Here is a 16973-nt window from a genome sequence, read left to right as displayed (position 1 = left end):
GTAGTAAAAATGGTAACATTTTGTTGAGAGTATAAAATTGAATCACAAAACAAAAACTCATCTTTAAGACAGATTTATAAACACATTAAAAATGAATTTGTTCTGTGACCCAGATTGGCTAGATTATCCAGGGAAGATGATAAGAGACTTCAGAATCAAGTCGATATGTTTTTTTCCTCATGGTATCTTTTAGATACCATCCTCTACCTGTATCTAAAAGATTACTTTTTTTTGTTTCTAGCATAAATCAGTTGTTTACTCAGGGTCCCACTCATTGATTCATCCTCAGGAGCAGAGGCAGCCTGCCAGATTTTTGGGTTCTTTGGAGCAGTAACAGATGGACGGAGATGGGGAGGGAAAGCCTGAGGTTGCTTACCCAGGTCCCCCTCCCTACACTCTCTTCGCCTCTTTTCCCAGCCACATATGTGTTTTTCAGACACACCACTTGATCCTTCATATCACAACAAAAGAAAAGCTTCCAAAGTTGACCTAATTAATATTTTCCTAAGGATGAATATTCCATCAAGACAAAACTGTATATTTTTACTGCAAATGACCAGCTTGCTATTGTGACAATGAAGCTTAAATGTTGAAAGTAAAATAATTGATTAAGGGGAATTTTGGTTGTGTGAGACTCTAAATTACATGCAATTAAAATGAATACCATTATCAGCATTCTGTCAGATTAACTGTCCTCTGATTAGCAAAAGACTAATGAGAAATCAGAAAGACTGATTCTACCCCATAGCACAAGCAACAATGACCTTCCAGCAAAAAAGGGAAAGAAAAAAAAAATAAAAATAAAAATAAAATATATATATATATATATATATATATATATATATATATATATATATATATTCAATTTCAATATGTGACATTGAAATTTCCAAAAACATTTCACAGGTCACCTCTTGGAAAGTCACTTCTTAGCATTAATACTGCTTTTTACATCTACCTTTTGAATCTGTGTTCTCAAAATATTATGATACAAAAGAGAAGAAAAATTGCTTAGAACACCAAATCTAAAATGCAGCATCTAGAAATTCAGCCTAGTTTTCAGAAATAGATAAATATGATTCATTTCACACATTAATGAGTTAGAAAATTATTTTCTCCTTGATAGGAAATAATTTTAAAATACTGTTTTTATATTAAAACCAAAATATGTAGCAGCATGAAGAATGAGGGTGAATTTTTAAGATCAATATGAGATTTTAAATGTTTACATTTGGAGAATTTCAAACTTCATTGTACTCTGTTCTAAGAAACTTGGTGGGAAAGTTTTTTAGAAACATAATTTAAATATGAGATAAAATTGAATTGATTGATGTAAGACACTATGATGATACAAAAGGAATTATATCACTATTACCCTGTGTGTAAATCACTCAGTTTTTGCACCTGTTCCTTGAAGTCCTCAGGCTCACCGGGGCTCACAGAATAGGCAATGGATTGCTCTGAATTGCTTATACGCCTGTATGTATCCACAACCATGGTAATGTACCTGGCTAGACACTTGGTGACCAAGGGTCATGGCCATGCTATTTAGAAGCTTTGGCTATAAGCATGGCAAAATAAGTTCATTACTGCAAAACAATGGCTAGGCTCCAAAAGGATCCAGAGACTTGTTTTGCACTCAGGCACAATTGACTCACTTGGGTGTGTTGCATTATTCATTGATTTCTCATCAAAAGCACTGTCAATTCTATCCATCATTTCTTTGGGTGATGGGATTTGGTGATGGAGATTGTGGGGTTAATTTCCTGGCTAAAGAAGCTTTCCCCTTCCTGCCACTTTTTCCAACCACGCATGTGTGCTTCCTCTCCCACCACCTGTATCACATTTTCCCAGTTGCCAGGTTCTAGTACACAGAAGCCAGAAACTCTCTTCATTCTGAGTGCCCGTTCTGAGGCCCTTAGACCAGTGGTCGGCAAACTCATTAGTCAACAGAGCCAAATATCAACAGTACAACGATTGAAATTTCTTTTGAGAGCCAAATTTTTTAAACTTAAACTTCTTCTAGCGCCACTTCTTCAAAATAGGCTCGCCCAGGCCGTGGTGTTCTGTGGAAGAGCCACACTCAAGGGGCCAAAGAGCCACACGTGGCTCGCTAGCCGCAGTTTGCCGACCACAGCCTTAGACTGATTCAGAGCCAATAGGGCTCCAAGTAGGTTAATCTGTGTTCTTGTGGACTGCCTAAGAGGCACTGCTATAATAAGTTGCCTAGCTGAACATGTCCTTCCTTTCCCCCACAGACATAACCAGTGCGGTGCAATCCAAGCGAAGAAAATCCAAGTAAACAAGCTGGACAGCGACTTGATACTTGTAAATGTGTATGAATTTTACAAAAAGCAGTTTTGAGCTGTGACTTTTTAAAATCACTTTCTGTACAGCTAGTCATTTTAATAATGTGGCCCTTTTCCTAGTCCCTGCAACCTGTTTCATAAAGTGCAACGAGAAAAGCAGATTTGTTGAACCCTTTTGGTGTTGATGAAGTTCAAGGTTTCTAAAATGTTGCCATGTATTGAGAGGAGCTAATGTGATTATGTTATTAGTTTTCACATTTCCTAAGCAGCCTAGCGTACAGGGTGAGCATTTTTAGGTCTAATGATGTATTGTGCTGTGGAAGTACTGTGTGAGTAGCAGTAGTGGGGACAAAAGGAATCTTCTCATTTGGAAATGTTGTAAATAATTTTATTAAATAGTGTTTTGGATGTATTTGTTGTAGAAATGGACCAGTGAATAAAGAGAATCTAAGGATTTGTACAATGTGAAATATTGAATGTGTTAAATAAATGTAATTGTCTTAGAACATAAATGTATGTTATTGATAGGGGGTTACTTGGTGAGCAAGTGCTTTTTTTAAAATCATAAATGAATAGGAACAGCCTTCTTTGTGAATTAGAATCCCATCTTGTCCTGATTGCACCTGAGGAAAATGCAGTCTTGCTCACTCAACTCATTCTTGGCTTTAAAGAAACTAGCCCTTTACAACACTGTACCGCACACTTTATATGTTGGTCAAATCTCTTTTTATTGCAAATAACGATCAATTTAGAGAGGATCAAAGGCCACCCAGGATTTTCTAGAGACAGGAAGTCATCAGCAACCCAGATAGCACTTTTTTTCTCCACTTCATACAACTGCTTCTCTGGGCACATGATGGATTGCTCCCAAACAACTATGTTTATACCTCCTCCATTCAAGATAAACCCAGCCTGACCAGCAAGAATCTTTTTAACAGCATCAAGAATCTAGCCCAGTTTAGGTCAGCTTTCCACCTTCATTCCAGTTCTGTGATTAGATGGGCAGTCCCCAGAGAAAAGCAGTCGTTTTGTGTTCTGTTCTTCAGAGATGCCCATTACATTCCACTCTTTGGCTGCCCTCGAACTCATCTGCACCAGGCTTAGGGGTGATTTATCAACATCCCCAGGTTTTCCCCTTCCCTGGCTTAATTCTTACCTAAACACTTAAATTTACAAACCAGCTGCTTCTGCTCCCACCCTACTCCCTACCCACCTTCAGGAGACTCAATGCTTGGGGCCCTGTCCTTGTCTTGGTCTGGGTCTCAGCCTTCTGCTGTGTCTCCTAAAAGCTAAACATATACTCCATCCTTTCCCCTGCAGTAGCTCCTTGCCATTGCCATAACTCAGTGCCTGAGATAAAAAGGATGAGTTGGTGATTCTCTGTCGTGCTCTTAGTATCATCTCTATTTCAACTGTCTTATTATATATGTCTTACATTATAAGGATCCTCTAAAAGTAGTTATTTATGAGTCAGATCCCATGCTGTCTGACTGGGTTCCCAGCAAGCTTATCTACCCTCTTCCTTCTCTTATGACATTCACGAGAACCAAAGCCAGCCTAATAATACCCTGTCAGTACTGTGCTTGAGATTACGAAGTGCTTCTCAGACTTTACTTCTATTCAGACAGAAAGTATAATGTGCTTTAAATAGATTTTTATTTGTTTTTCTTTATATTTTTCTCTCCCATAGAGGAATAACATTACAATCTAACAATCAGAATTCTGTTACACACATACACAGGCATGCCACATGACCGTGTTGAGGTGGTTATGTCCTTGAGTCTGTTGAAATGTCACAACATGGTCAAACAGAGTCTCCTCCTTTCAGCCAGTCTCAACACAAAACACCCAAGAGGGATGCACTCTACTTGGTTCCATGTGGAACTAGGTGGCAGGACAAGTGGGAAGATATAGGGAGTATAGTGGGTCTGCATTCGGTCCCCACATAAAGCCACATGGATCTGAGGAGGCCTCCAAGAGCTCTGGTGGGGTCCTTATTGCACCTAAGATATTAGGGGTTAGAGCAGATTGATCAGGGTACCGGCAGGAGTGGGGAGCAGGCATACTTCCAAACAGCAGCAAACTGCATTCATACACATGTGACACCCTGCTGGGGCCAGACTGGCAAAGGCTGGAAAGTGACACCCAGCTTGAAGAGAGCACTCAGACATATTGGGGAGTCACTGTAAGTCACCCTTGGATGTAATTGGGACTCACTCTAGAAAAACAGGTCCCTCTGACAAACTCAGTTTTGGCAAAGTGCTGGTAGTATTGACATGAATTAATACAAACTGGAACAAACTTCTCCAGGGTTCTCTGAGAATATCAGTCAAGACAGACTCTCTAGCCCCCCACCTGTCTTAAGGTTGCATAGGACTTTGTGAATTCTGGTTCCCTCATATATTCAAGTTCTGTGGTTTAAAAAAAGTCCTGAAGCATGCTCAAGGTGAAAGGCACATACACAGTCAATACAGTATGATGCTTCAGGAGTTAGACTAGCAGGAGACTGAGTAATGTTGGTTCTTAGAAATTTATACACAATTAAAATATTGCCACACTCAAATACTACGGAATCTATAGGAAAGTACAAAAACCTATGAGCATTGCAATCAGCCAGGTGATGAGATTGGAAGGTTCTAGAACTACAGGAGCTCCAGAAATATGGGTGAGGGGCCGTTTGAAATTTGAACCTAATGCCCTATTACTCTTCCACCACAAGAAGGAACTACCCGGGACTGAGCCTAGGCCCCAGCTGGCAGCAAAGGTGTGGACAAGAGGGGCTGGGGGTAATTTCAGCTCTTAGAAGTACTGAAGACCCTACGCTGGCTGTGAAGTGACCAAGGGGGAGCTGGAAGAAAAATGTGACGAGGTCATAACTGAAGGAGGAGCTTGGGGCCAGGAACAAGGTTGCCAACTACCGGGGCCCTAATGGACTGGCGTGGGGACTTTGATCAGTTCTTAGTGTAGGTGTGGCTTACTTCCCTGGATAGGAAACCCCAACAAGGCTTCCTCTGTCCCCGTCCCAGCATCCATGGGCCTACCCTCTCCCGTACCCATACATCCCACATGAGGCTTGGGGCTACAGGGTCAGGAAGGGCAGCTGCCTTTGCCCTCATGGGAATGCAGAGTTATCGCCACGCCTCCACTTGACTGTGAGACCTAGAAACCTGGAATTAGGGTGAGGGGGAAGACCTATGTTAGTTTCTAACAGGAAATCTTAAGTTTCAAGGAAGAAAGAGCACACACTAGTAAAGGACAGAAGGAAAAAAAAGGGAAGCAACTTGGGGCATCCCAAGAGGCTACTGCTGGTGTCTGAGCCCAAAATTCAGTCCCACCGTGAGAAGGGGAAAGTTGGCCACCCCTGTGCCCTCTGTTTCACCCAGGGATTCAGGCTCCCTCGTCAGGCAGTTACTGAAGAGAAGGGGAGGGGAACCACGGGGCACCCATTTCTCCCCAGCAACCTAGGAAGGAAGAGAGCACTCGGGAAGAAAGTGGAGCGTGGCCCTTGTGGCCCAGCTGGAGAGGGACTTTGGGATCAGGACAGTGAGGCTCGGCCTCCTGCCCTGGCGTGTCTGTGGCCATCCTGGGAGGGTGGGAGATACAAAGCCAGAGACAAGACGAGCGCTGAGCTGTCAGTCTTGGGATGGCTCCCCCCACAGCTTGTCCTCAGCATCATCCTTCTGCACCCTCACAGTGGGTGTGCAGTGTCCCCGCCGAGAAGCCCTCTGGCCTGCATCTCCCCTAAGCTAGTGCTAGCACCTTGGGCATGTGAACAGATGGCCAGGATGGCAGGGCCTTGCCAGCCTCTGCTCCCGGGGTGACATGTTGGGGGTAGGTGTGACTAAGCCTTTCAGACTGGGGCCTGCAGAGGGGTAGATTTCAGGAAGAGATTTGGGAGGTGAGATTATAGGAAAGGGAAGTGGGGGCAGATTCCAGGCTCCAGCCTGAGAGCAGGGTTAGGCCAATCTCTGAGCAAGCACACAGTACCCGCTCCCATGGTGCCCTGCTTCCTACAGCTTCTCAACCTGTCCTGTCTACACTTCCGGTAGGCTGCCTCTTTCCCTCAATTCCCTCCACCTTCTCCCTTTAATTCACATCCCGCAGTCCTCCTCTACATACTTTACCTTCCCAGGCCTAAGCCTCTACAAGGAGCCCAGCCCCCCGGGTGAGAGGGAAGGGTGAGGCTAAACACAGAAACCTTTAGTCTCAACCTCCCTCCCCCACCCCACCCGTTGGGAGGGAAATGTGGGAAATGAATAATAAGGAAGCAGGAGCGAGTGTAGTGCCAAACACAGATAGGGTGAGGCTTGTAAAGTGGGAATTGAAGGTAAGGAAACAGCTAGATCTGGGACTGGAAAAGGAGACTCTTGGGAAATAGGGGTGGGCCAGAGGTAGAGGAATGGAGGGTAAAGATACAGGGTACGGTCTGGGCAGAGGCGAGGATGGAGGCCAGAAAAGGAAGGATGGAGTGTCAGTATGGGAGATGAAAGATTAGACAGATGGTGAGGGTGGGGGCCGGAAGAGAGTGGAGGGCCGGAGGTGGATTAGAGAATCAGAGATGGGAAAATCAAAGGGGATTGAAAAGGGGGCTATCCCCCCACCTCGCACACTTGAGGGAGGTTGTGTAATCGGCCGGAGGTGGGCTGCGGGCGCCCCTGGAGCAGCACACCGGCTGCCGCAGGGGGGCCCGACGGCGGTGGCGGGTCAGCAAAGGGCTTGTGGCTGGGCCGGCGGACGCTCAGTAGTTGAACTGGCGCTGGCACGGCTGGTAGATGAAGCTGCCCTGGTGCTTGGGCCGCCGCGGGTGGCTCTCGCGGGCGCGGTTCTGCCGCTGCATCACCTTGGCGCTCAGCGCGTGGCGCTCCGCCCGCTGCCGGGCGCGCTGCAGCCGCCGCGCCGGGCCCGCCCGCTCCTGCAGCGCGGCCCGCGCCGGCGGGGGGGCGGCTGCGTGCGGCGGCGCGCGGGGCTCGCGGCGGACGGGCGCCGGCTCCCTGCGGGGACAGAGCGGGGCAGGTCAGGGCCCGACCGACCGAGAGGAGCGAAGGCGAGCCCAACTCTGCCCACCGGGTCCCCGCACCCTCACGCGGGTGCGGCGCTGTCTCCGCTCAGCAGGGGGCGCCCAACGCCCTCTGGAGGGAACCAGCCCTTCCTCCCAGCTAGCCTGGGGGAGCCTCCGTGGTTCTAAGCCCCGTGGCAGGTAAAAACCGGGCCCCAGGGAGGACTCGACTCTAGACCCCAGTGCCTTTTGTAAAAGCCTCTAGAGGACGCCCTGGCCTTGCATCCTCCAACCCCATAACCCGCCCGGGACCTGGAGCCACGCCTCCCACCGACGCCCCGCCCCTGCGCCCTCAGCCCCGCCCCGCCCCGGCCGCAGGCCTGACCCTTTGCCTCTAAGACTCTCCTCCCGGCGCCCGTCCCGCACCCGGGCGGCTCCCCGAGCCCCGCGGCCCGCCCGGCCTCCGCCCCGGGCCCCGCCCGCTCACCCCTCGCTGAGGTCGGCGTCGGGCAGGTCGGCGTCGGGGAGCGGGGACGGGGGCGCGGGCTCCAGCACGATGGTGCTGCCGGTGACGTAGACGGACATGCTGGGGTGCTCGATGAGCAGGTCCTCCAGGGGGCTGCTCTGCAGGAGCGCGGGCCCGAGGCCGGGCCCTTCTGCAGTGAAGCAGGCGGGCGGGGTGACGAACCAGCTCTCGTCCATCAAGGAGGGGGCGGGCGGGGGGCGGCCGGCCGGGGCGGCGGCCCCGGGGCTGGGCGGAGCCGCGTAGCTGTCTGCGGGGCGCGGGAGGGGAGGAACACACGCACACACGCACACACACGCACACCGGACACAGAGGGGGGAGAGAGAGAAAGGGCATCGTTAGTCAGACCCGCAGCCCTGCCCGTCGCGCCCATGGGGCACCCACGGGCCAAGCGTCCCGCTAGGGCCCCAGCACTGCGCCGCCAGAAGACGGCCCGGCTTGCATGGGATGGCACCCTGCACCCCACCTCCAATGTCACCGTCTCAGCCCCAGTTTGCCCAGTGGACCTGAGGGAACGCCCCCAATCGCCTTAGCAGCTCCCTTCCCGCCGCTGCTGGGCCATCTGGCCTTCACGGGGCCGCCAGGAGTCGGGAGTCCTGGCCCCGGACCCAGGCCTCACTCACCAGGCAAGTCAATGATGAGCCAGCCGTCCACTTCATCCTCCTCTGAGACGAAGGCTCGGGGGCAGTCGAGGTCCTCGGGGGGCGGGGGGTCGCTGAAGAACAGGCTGGTGAGGCGCTGGAACATGGTGGGAGAGCGGAGCGGCCCCGGGGGGCGCTCTAGAGCAGTGCAAACACCTGGGAGGCAGAGAGGAGGCAGAGTCACCGCTGACGGAAGTCTACCTCTGCTCCCGGATCCCACCCCCAGTCCCGGACCAGATCAGAGCACAACGGGGAGGTTTGCAGTGTGTGGGCTTTCTGGTAGGTCAGCCTGCTTTCAGGTTTTTCTATTTTCTGTGTGACCTTAGGAAGTAACTTAACTTACCTGTGCTTTAGTTTTCTCATCTATCAAATGACAAGGAAAGCAGTACCCTCCTCTTGGCCCTTATAAGAATTAAATGAGCTAATAATAGTATTCTCCTCTGGGGTCTAACAAGAATTAAAGGAGCCAAACACAAAGAGCTTAGGACAGTACCTGGCCAGGGTAAGCATTCAATACATGAATCACCTAGTTATTATTAATGTTATTGTATGCTTTAGGGACAAAGAAAGAGTGGTGTATGTGACCAGGCTCTCTCAAGGAAGGTTTCCAGAGGGCTGGACATCCGAGCTGGATCTTGGAGGGTAAATAGGAGTTCTCCACGCCAGGAAGACTTTGCCCAATGTTGTGATTATTTATCATCATCATCGTCATAATATTGCTAACATTCATGTGCCAGGTACTCTGCTAAGCACTTTGCTTCTATTACCTGATGTAATCCTCAAGGAAGTGAGTATAATTAGTGTCCCTCTTTTACAGGCAAAGAAACTGGCTCAGAGAAGTAAAGTAACTTGCCCAAAGTTTCACAGGTCATAAGACAAAGAGGTGGGATTTGTACCCATGCAGTCAGATGCCAGAGGCAGCACCATAATCACGACCTTCCATTGCCTTTGCCGGGTGTCTGTCTGAATGAGGCGTTTTTAACTTGGTGGCCAAAAGCCATGGTTCATGTGTATTTTTCTGGGAGAAGGACCTTGGTTTCCATCATGATTTCCCAAGCAGGACTACCGGTGTGGCTTGAAAAGTGCTGGCTCGCAAAAATCTCACTGAACCGCTACCGTGTCATTGCATGGGCCTCAGTTCTGTCTGTGAAAATGAGCTTGAAGATCCTATTCCCACAGGCCCTCCCCCTTCTTACCCCTCATTCCCAAGCCTCTGCTCAAGGGCAGCAGTATCCCTGGCTAGGAAGCAGATCATGTTGCCTGGCCCGGGGAGACAACAGGTCAGAGGGAGGTGAGAGTGGAGGGAGGGAGCTATCACACCCCAAGAGCCCTTAAGGATTAGCACTGAGGGTTAGACCAGGATCCAAGGCCTCAGCCAGCCCTCCTCTGGGTGAAGATGAGGAAGGAGACCTCTTACTTCAGGAATGCAGACGCCAAGGAGGTGGCTACTGGTCTGCTCCACTTCCCACCTCAGCCTATCTCAGGACTACACCTGGGCTTGGGGTAGTCTCTGGATGTCCCTAAAGCTTGACCCTCCACATCTGTCCCCTGAAGATGACCAGCAATTTTGCTATTGGGCCACCTGTCACCTTCCTTGAAGGATATTTCCACACTTCCTATAGAACTTTCTGGGCCATGTCCACACTTCCATTCCCTGAAGGCATTCTACTCTTACTGTTAACCCACCTGGGATATTTATGTGCTTGTGACTACCTCTCCTGTTCCCTGGGTATGTCTCCACACTTGCCACAGAATCCCCTAAACTCCATATCCTGAGAGTATTCCCGCATAGGCAGGCCCACAGTCGGCTCCAGAAGGAAGTGCTCCCTGGCTGCTGGCTTCCCTGGTGGGAGACCTATGGGGATTATGAAAAGTTGAGCCATCCCAACTAGGACCTGCCCAGCACAAGCCACATACCCCAAACCACTCGTAGCCACAGGAAGGCATAGTGACTCAGTTACCAAAAATCCAGAAAGTTTGACCCTTCCTGAAGAAGCCGCCCTCCCCCCTTTCCATTGAGGAGGTGAAAACGTTAAGAACTTTTTCAGGGACTATCATATTCATCCAGTTCATTTCACAACCCGAGGATTAGAGGACATAAGTCTCTCAGGACAGGCCTAGCCCCAGGTCACTCACTGAGTGTCCGGTCCAGAGTGTACATAGAAAAACCTCAGTGCAAATGGTGCCCCAAAATATTCGTTATGCAGAAGAGATAGAGAGGTCAGACATGAGTCAAACCTTGATCAAGTCAATGCTCCCCTCTGACCTCCCTGCCCAGCTGTAGAAGGGTGTGGGGTTCCTGACACCAAGGTTTATCATGCATTTTCCAGAGCACCCACTATGTACCAGAGCCTGCTCTGAGCCTCCTCAAATTACAGACAGATTGAGGTAAGAAGGCTGGGGCGGGGCGAGAGCTGCCTGCCCGAGGTCACACAGCAAGTCAGTGACAGAGCCAAGAGCAGCAGCAGCCAGCCAGCCAGTGCCCGCCCCTCTCATGACCACTGGGGAGTCTCCTGAGTTTTCTTTCCCGGCCCTGCCAGCTTCCTGGTTCTCACATTCCCAGCCCTGCTCCAGGGAGAACCATTCCCTTTAATAACTGCAGCAGCTGTGCCCAGAATAGCACTTGAGCAACCTCTACCCCAGCCCATCCTTGAGCAAAGCCCATCCAGCTATGGGCCCATCCGCTTAGAAAGTCAGAAGCTCTCTCCTGGCCTTTCTCCTGCCTCTCTCGGAGAGCAGAGAGGGGCAGCACAGGTCTTCCATCCACCAGCACTGGGCCAGGCCACGGCCTTCTCCCGGATAACTCTGGGTGTTGGGGAGGTGATGAAGGGCCACGCTCTCACCTCCCGCCCCGACTCCAACATCAGCTCTGGAGACACCCTGATACAGCTAATGGCCGGTGGTCAAAACAGCTGGGAGACAGCAATTTCATTGGGCTGTGGGGCTCCAAGGTACAAGGTGAGGGTCAGAGCCACAAAATGGGGGACCCGATCTCCAAAGAACCCCTGGAAAAAGACCCAGGAGTGAGGAGACCTAGCAGCCCTATCAAATTTGGATGGTACTGGGGTCCAAAGTAGTGTTCTCAGTGATAGGAGGATGTGAAACTTGTTACTTGAGTTCCTACCAGGCATGTGCCCATGGCTAATGCATCTGTCTCTCACTCAGTCAGGCTTGACTCTAATTGGCTGCAAAACGGGGAATAAGGGACTCAGTTTCCCCTCCCGTGAAATGGGACCCAAGAGCCCCAGTTTCGGGGCTGGGAGTGAAGTCAGATAAAGCCCACACGCACGCACGTCAGAGCTTAGGAGGATGTTATGTTTGTCCCGGAGGAGCAGGGGGGGGATCCCGCCACCATCTGGCGCTGCCCCAAGACCTGGGCTGGAACTCCAGGGCGCCCTTCAATTCCATCGATCCCACCGCCACCACCCACCTAGCCCCGGCAGCATTCCCTGAGCCCCTCCCAAGTCACAGGGGAAAGAAAGCAGGGGTTCAGAGGCATGAACCCCAACCCCTGGATTCACCCAGGAAACGGCCACGGCCCCTCCGGGCCCCACTGCTTCTCAGCGTGTCTCACCCATGGGCCCAGTCCCGACCCAGCGACCCCCGGGTCAAAGGAGGACAGACGACCCGAAGCGGGGGTGCGGGGGGGGGGTGCGCGGAGGGGGGCAGGAGGGGGAGCGGGGGGGGGGAGGGCGGGGCTGGCCTTAGTGACGTTTCAATGTCAAATGCAAATAGAGAGACGTCATGGTCTGCCAGGCGCGCGGCAGCCAATCGGGAGGCGGGAATGCGGTCCCGGCGGCCGCGGACGGAGACAAACAAAGACCCCGGAGCCGGGGCGCGGGCGCTGCGGGCGCCGGCGGGGACTCACCGGGGCGGGCGGGGGCGGGCGCGGCGCTGAGGTAGCGGCGGCGGCGGGCGGCGGCGGCGGCGGTCACAGGCCGGACGGCATCGCGGGGGCGGCGGGGCGGCGGGGCTCCCGCGGCTGCTGCGCTTCCCGCGGGGCCGGGAGTGAGTGCCGCCGCGGCGGGTCCGCAGCACCAGCCCGGGCGTTCCAACAGCTGATCGTGACGTCACAAAGGGGCCCGCCCGCCGCGTCACCGGCGACCGCAGCGGCGGCCAATCCGGGGCCGCGGATCCCCCTCCCGCCGCCTCCGCCTCCGCGGACGGTGCTGCGGGCCCGAGCCCGGCGCCGAGCCCCGGGGCGCCGCCGGCCGGCGCGACCGCTGGGAGCTGGGGTCCCCGCCCGGGGTGACCCACAGACCTCTCCAGGAGGAGATCCCAGCTCCCTCCTATGGAACCCCGTCTTCCGCACTCCCTCCTCCTGTCCCAGCGCCCTCGCCCCTCCCGCTGCCCCCAGATCCTCTCACCGGCTTACCGTGTCCAGACCACCGGCCTGGGCTCCCAGTCCACACCCCGGCTGTGCACCGCCCTCCTCCCGCCACTGGTCTTCTTGCTGGCCCTCCGCCCTTCCGTCAGTCTCACCTCCTCGCCCCTGCACATTCTGTGGTTTCTCACCCACTTTGCCTCAGCCGGGCAGGTTTGGGGGTGGGGGGGAGGGGAACTTGCTCCTTTCCTAGTTCTGGGACAGCACCTGGGAGGCAGAGGGGTTGGTTTGCTGAGGAGAAATGGGACGGAGTAGGACTCGGAGAGGAATTGCTCCGGGCTGAGTAAACATTGACCTAGAGACAGCTCTGTACTGGAAGTTTACACACCTTATTTAGTCCGTTGCTACAGGGGGCTGGACAGCAAAGTGACAGGACAAGGATTATTCGTCCAGATTTACACGCAGAGAAAATGAGGCTCAAAAATCTTACTGTTAGTGTGTGGATGCATATTCAAGGGTGCATTCAACATTTGTTGAGTACCTACTGTTGCCATTGCCAGACCATTAGCTGGCATTGCATGGACACTTATGTGCTATAGCACCGGACGTGTATGTGTTCTGATCTTCACAACCCCCAGAGCGCTTCAGCCTCTTCCAGGAGACCGGGCCCTGTCCTGACTACCCTAAACTTGCTGTGTTACCCCTCTGGGTCTCTATTTTCTTATCTGTAAGCTCAACATGTCCAAAGAGCCAAACTTTCCTCCCTCGGGATTCTGCCAATCCCATGCTTAGGCTCCCAGGCCTCACAATGGCTGGAGAGAGACCACAAATACCCACCCTCAGAGATTCTGGGCCCTCTCTCAGCAAAGCAAGGCTGGTGGGCTGGGTCTGAGAGCTGCCCATCTGGCCCAACGGAGGGGTGGGACCTGGGAGGGGAGGAGCTAGGCCAGAGCTTCATGCTCTGGTGAGAAAATCCTGTCCCTGCCTAGTCTGAAACCCCAGAGGGAATCTTCAGCCCTAGCAACTAGGAGAAGGAGCCAGGAAATAATACCCAGAGGTTTCCAGAGGGAGGAGTTTTGGCCCTTGGGGTGGTATTATCAAAGTATCCTCATTCGGTGCAACCCTGAGTCTCTGCCCATCACATCTACTTCCTGTTAACTTCATACCCTCTCTTGACCTCCTTGTTGACTTAAACTAAATAATCCCTAACATGCCTTTCCTGTCACACTACTTGCCTCTTCTAAAACCTCCTGTGGCTCTCAAATACCACACTCCTTAACACAGCATAATGATGATACCATTGGGATTTCTATGTGCTAGGTACTATTCTAATCCCTTACCTGTGTTGATAACTCATTTAATCTTCATAAGAATCCCCTAACATAGATACTATTTCCCCCATTCTACCGATGAGGAAACTGAGACAGAGATGGGAAGAAATTGAATTGGCAAAGCCATCTAAAGTAGACATACTCACAAATTCCCCCCCAACAGATAAGCCTATATTTTAACAAGGGGCATATCTTACTTAAAAAGCTTTGTTATTCAACCCAGAGATGTCTGAATTGAGGGCAACTCTGTGTGTGTGTGTGTGTGTGTGTGTGTGTGTGTGATTGTATGTAAATCCAGATTTCAATCACGGTTCTGTAAATCCCGGGCTCACTGCCTGGCCCTGTGCAAGTCACTTTCTCTGACTGAGACTCAGTTTCCCATCTGCAAAATGGCTGGCCCCAAGCTTTCTAAACTGTACTGCATTCCCAACCTCCAAGCATCTGCGTGTGTTTGTGTGAAACGAGCTTACTGCCCCTGATGATGAAGTGATGGGGTCAGGGCAGGATTCATCTCGGGAAGAGGAGGCAGGTGGCAGGAAGCCAAATGCCTGTCTTAGTTTCAGTCCATCTGTTGGTGTGTGAGGGTGGGTGGTGACTCTGCTGGGCCGTGGCTGTGCTGTGAGTGTGGACAGGTACCCATGGGAGCTGCTCTGGTGTGAGTGCCCTGCGTGAAGTCACACATTTGGAACTTTTGAAGGCACATGGTTACATTCTTTCCAGCTTTGAGGCTGGGGAGGAAAGAGTGGACAGCAGGGTTCCCAGCCACTCTTCTGGGAGCAAATGGATTCCCCTAAAGCTCAGAGCCCTGTCCTTTTCTGCTCACAGCCTTTCCTTGCCTCCCTGCCACTTCCAGATGCAATCCACACTGCTGGCCAGGCCTCCTCTCATGGTACCTGGGACACAGTAAGCATTCAGTAAGTGACAACAGAAGGCATACTTGGAGCTGCCCTCACCCACTCTGTTTATCCTGACAACACACACACACACACACCCTGTGCAAATGGTCACACACTAAACCACCACCAGCCTTCCTGCTGATGCAAAATCCTCCTCCTTCAGAACCCTGTCCACTTCCCTCATCTCCTGTGTCTATACCCTCTCTATTCAGGAGTAATCAGCAGCTTATATTTATCTGGTATTTACTTTGTGCCTATAACTCTCCAAGATGGACTCTGTTGTTATCCCCGTTTTACAGATGAGGAAATTGGGGCTCAAACTGCTGAGGCCCAAAAGCTAATAAGAGCCAGTGCATATGTCTGTACCTTTAACTGTGCTTAGAAACATAGTATATACACGTGTGTGCAATAATAAATAGCATAAAAGTTATAAAGCCTACATGTGAAAAATGTACAGGTGTTTTTGCCCGTGTTAGCCTTGAAGGAACAAACTGCATGTCGTTGAGGTGGCCACATGGCAAGGGTTCAGGAGGGGCCTCTAGAAGCCGAGAGTGGTCCCCAGAAGAGAGCAAGAAAATGGGGATCTCAGTAACATGGCCGCAAGAAAATGAATTCTGCCAACAATCCGAGGGAGCTGGAAACCAAACTTTCCCCAGCTGAGTCTCCAGATGAAGACACAGCTGGCCAACAAATTGATTTCAGCCTTGTGGGACCTGGAGCAGAGAATTCAGATAAGCTGTGCCTGGACTTCTGTCTTATAGAACTGTGAACTAATAAATGCATGTTGTCTCTTTTTCTTTTTTTAATATTTAATGTGGCACATCTTTATTTAAAAATTTTTTAATTTTTCAGTTACAGTTAATATACAATATTTATATTGATTTCAGGTGTGCAACATGGTGGTTAGACATTTATATATCTTATGAAGTGATCACCCCAATTAAATGTCTTAGGCCCCTAAGTTTGTAGAGGTTTGATATACAATAATAGAAAACTGCAACACATATGTTGAAAAAGTTTTTTTGCATAAAAATTAAGAGTCAGCTTGAGTTACTAATTTTACTCTGGTATATTTTATCTTAGTGCAAATATTTTTGTGAAGCTAATTAAAAGTGTTATAACTTGGAACATTGATTTTAAAATATATATATTTTTATTGATTTCAGAGAGGAAGTGAGAGGGAGCAAGAGAGAGAAACATCGATGATGAGAGAGAATCATTGATTGGCTGCCTCCTGCATACCCTCTCTGAGGATAGAGCATTTACCGGGATTCAAATAGTGACCTCCTGATTCATAGGTTAATGTTCAACCACTGAGCCACTCTGGCTGGGTGGAACAATGATTTTTTTCCTAGTTTCTTTTGCCGAAGTCATGTAGTTGAAACTGGATAATATGAATATGTGGGACATAACTACAGGACTCCAGAATATCTACTAGCCAAATGGCACTTCCTCCAGGAAGATCTCTCTGGGAGAAAGTAACCTCTCTCTTCAGAGGTCCCCAAACACATTATTTTCCTGTCTCTTCGAGCACTACATGCTCTCAGTTCACCACACACTCAGGAATGCCTAGTTACCTTCTGGGAGACAAACCTTTCCTGTACTTGAGAACCTCATTCAGTGTGGACAGAAACATAGAGACATTATAATACGGGGAGATTACGTTTAGAATAGTAAGTAAGCCCAGGTGCTAGGGGAATCTAAAACAAGTGGGGGTGGGGCGATTTGCCCTGGCTGGTGTGGCTCATCTCGATGTCGCCTGTGCACCAGGAGGTTGCCTGTTCAATTCTGGTCAAGGGTACATGCTCAGTTGCAGCTTTGTCCCCTGTGGGGGGCTCCCTCTTCCCCCTCTCCCTTCCTCTCTCTCTAAGAATCCATGACATGGAAGGTGGTAATCCTGAGCCAATGGGACCCTGGGATTTATCTGGGAAATGGAGGTTTCTGGGCCCAATG

At 50.8% G+C, this 16973-nt stretch overlaps 2 protein-coding genes across 10 annotated transcripts in view; one reads left to right on the top strand and one right to left on the bottom strand.

The window, feature by feature from the left end:
* NCOA6 (nuclear receptor coactivator 6) overlaps window positions 1-5580 on the top strand; it is a 102106-nt gene extending 96526 nt beyond the window's left edge. For all 7 annotated transcript variants that reach the window (XR_014795402.1, XM_084888543.1, XM_084888542.1 and 4 more), the window contains one exon: window positions 2259-5580. Coding sequence is in view for 6 of the 7 variants with exons in the window: in XM_084888543.1 (XP_084744669.1) it covers window positions 2259-2302 (44 nt within the window). In the remaining variant the exon portion in view is untranslated. The remainder of the gene's footprint in view (window positions 1-2258) is intronic.
* TP53INP2 (tumor protein p53 inducible nuclear protein 2) overlaps window positions 3944-16973 on the bottom strand; it is a 29340-nt gene continuing 16310 nt past the window's right edge. Inside the window, exons 1-4 of one of the 3 annotated variants that reach the window (XM_084888591.1) lie at window positions 12952-12973; window positions 8452-8625; window positions 7793-8078; window positions 3944-7300 (exon numbers count right to left, since the gene is read on the bottom strand). In XM_084888591.1, the coding sequence (XP_084744717.1) occupies window positions 7048-7300; window positions 7793-8078; window positions 8452-8575 (663 nt within the window). In that variant the 5' untranslated portion in view covers window positions 8576-8625; window positions 12952-12973 and the 3' untranslated portion in view covers window positions 3944-7047. Of the gene's footprint in view, window positions 7301-7792; window positions 8079-8451; window positions 8626-12337; window positions 12557-12951; window positions 12974-16973 lie in introns of those variants that run through there. The other 2 variants (XM_084888590.1, XM_084888589.1) reach the window with 2 other exon arrangements.

The sequence above is a fragment of the Pipistrellus hanaki genome (assembly GCF_964339955.1).
Source record: "Pipistrellus hanaki genome assembly, chromosome: 6".
NCBI lineage: Eukaryota > Metazoa > Chordata > Mammalia > Chiroptera > Vespertilionidae > Pipistrellus > Pipistrellus hanaki.
The sequence above is the reverse complement of the archived record's forward strand: the minus strand, read 5'-3'. Positions and strand labels throughout refer to the sequence as shown.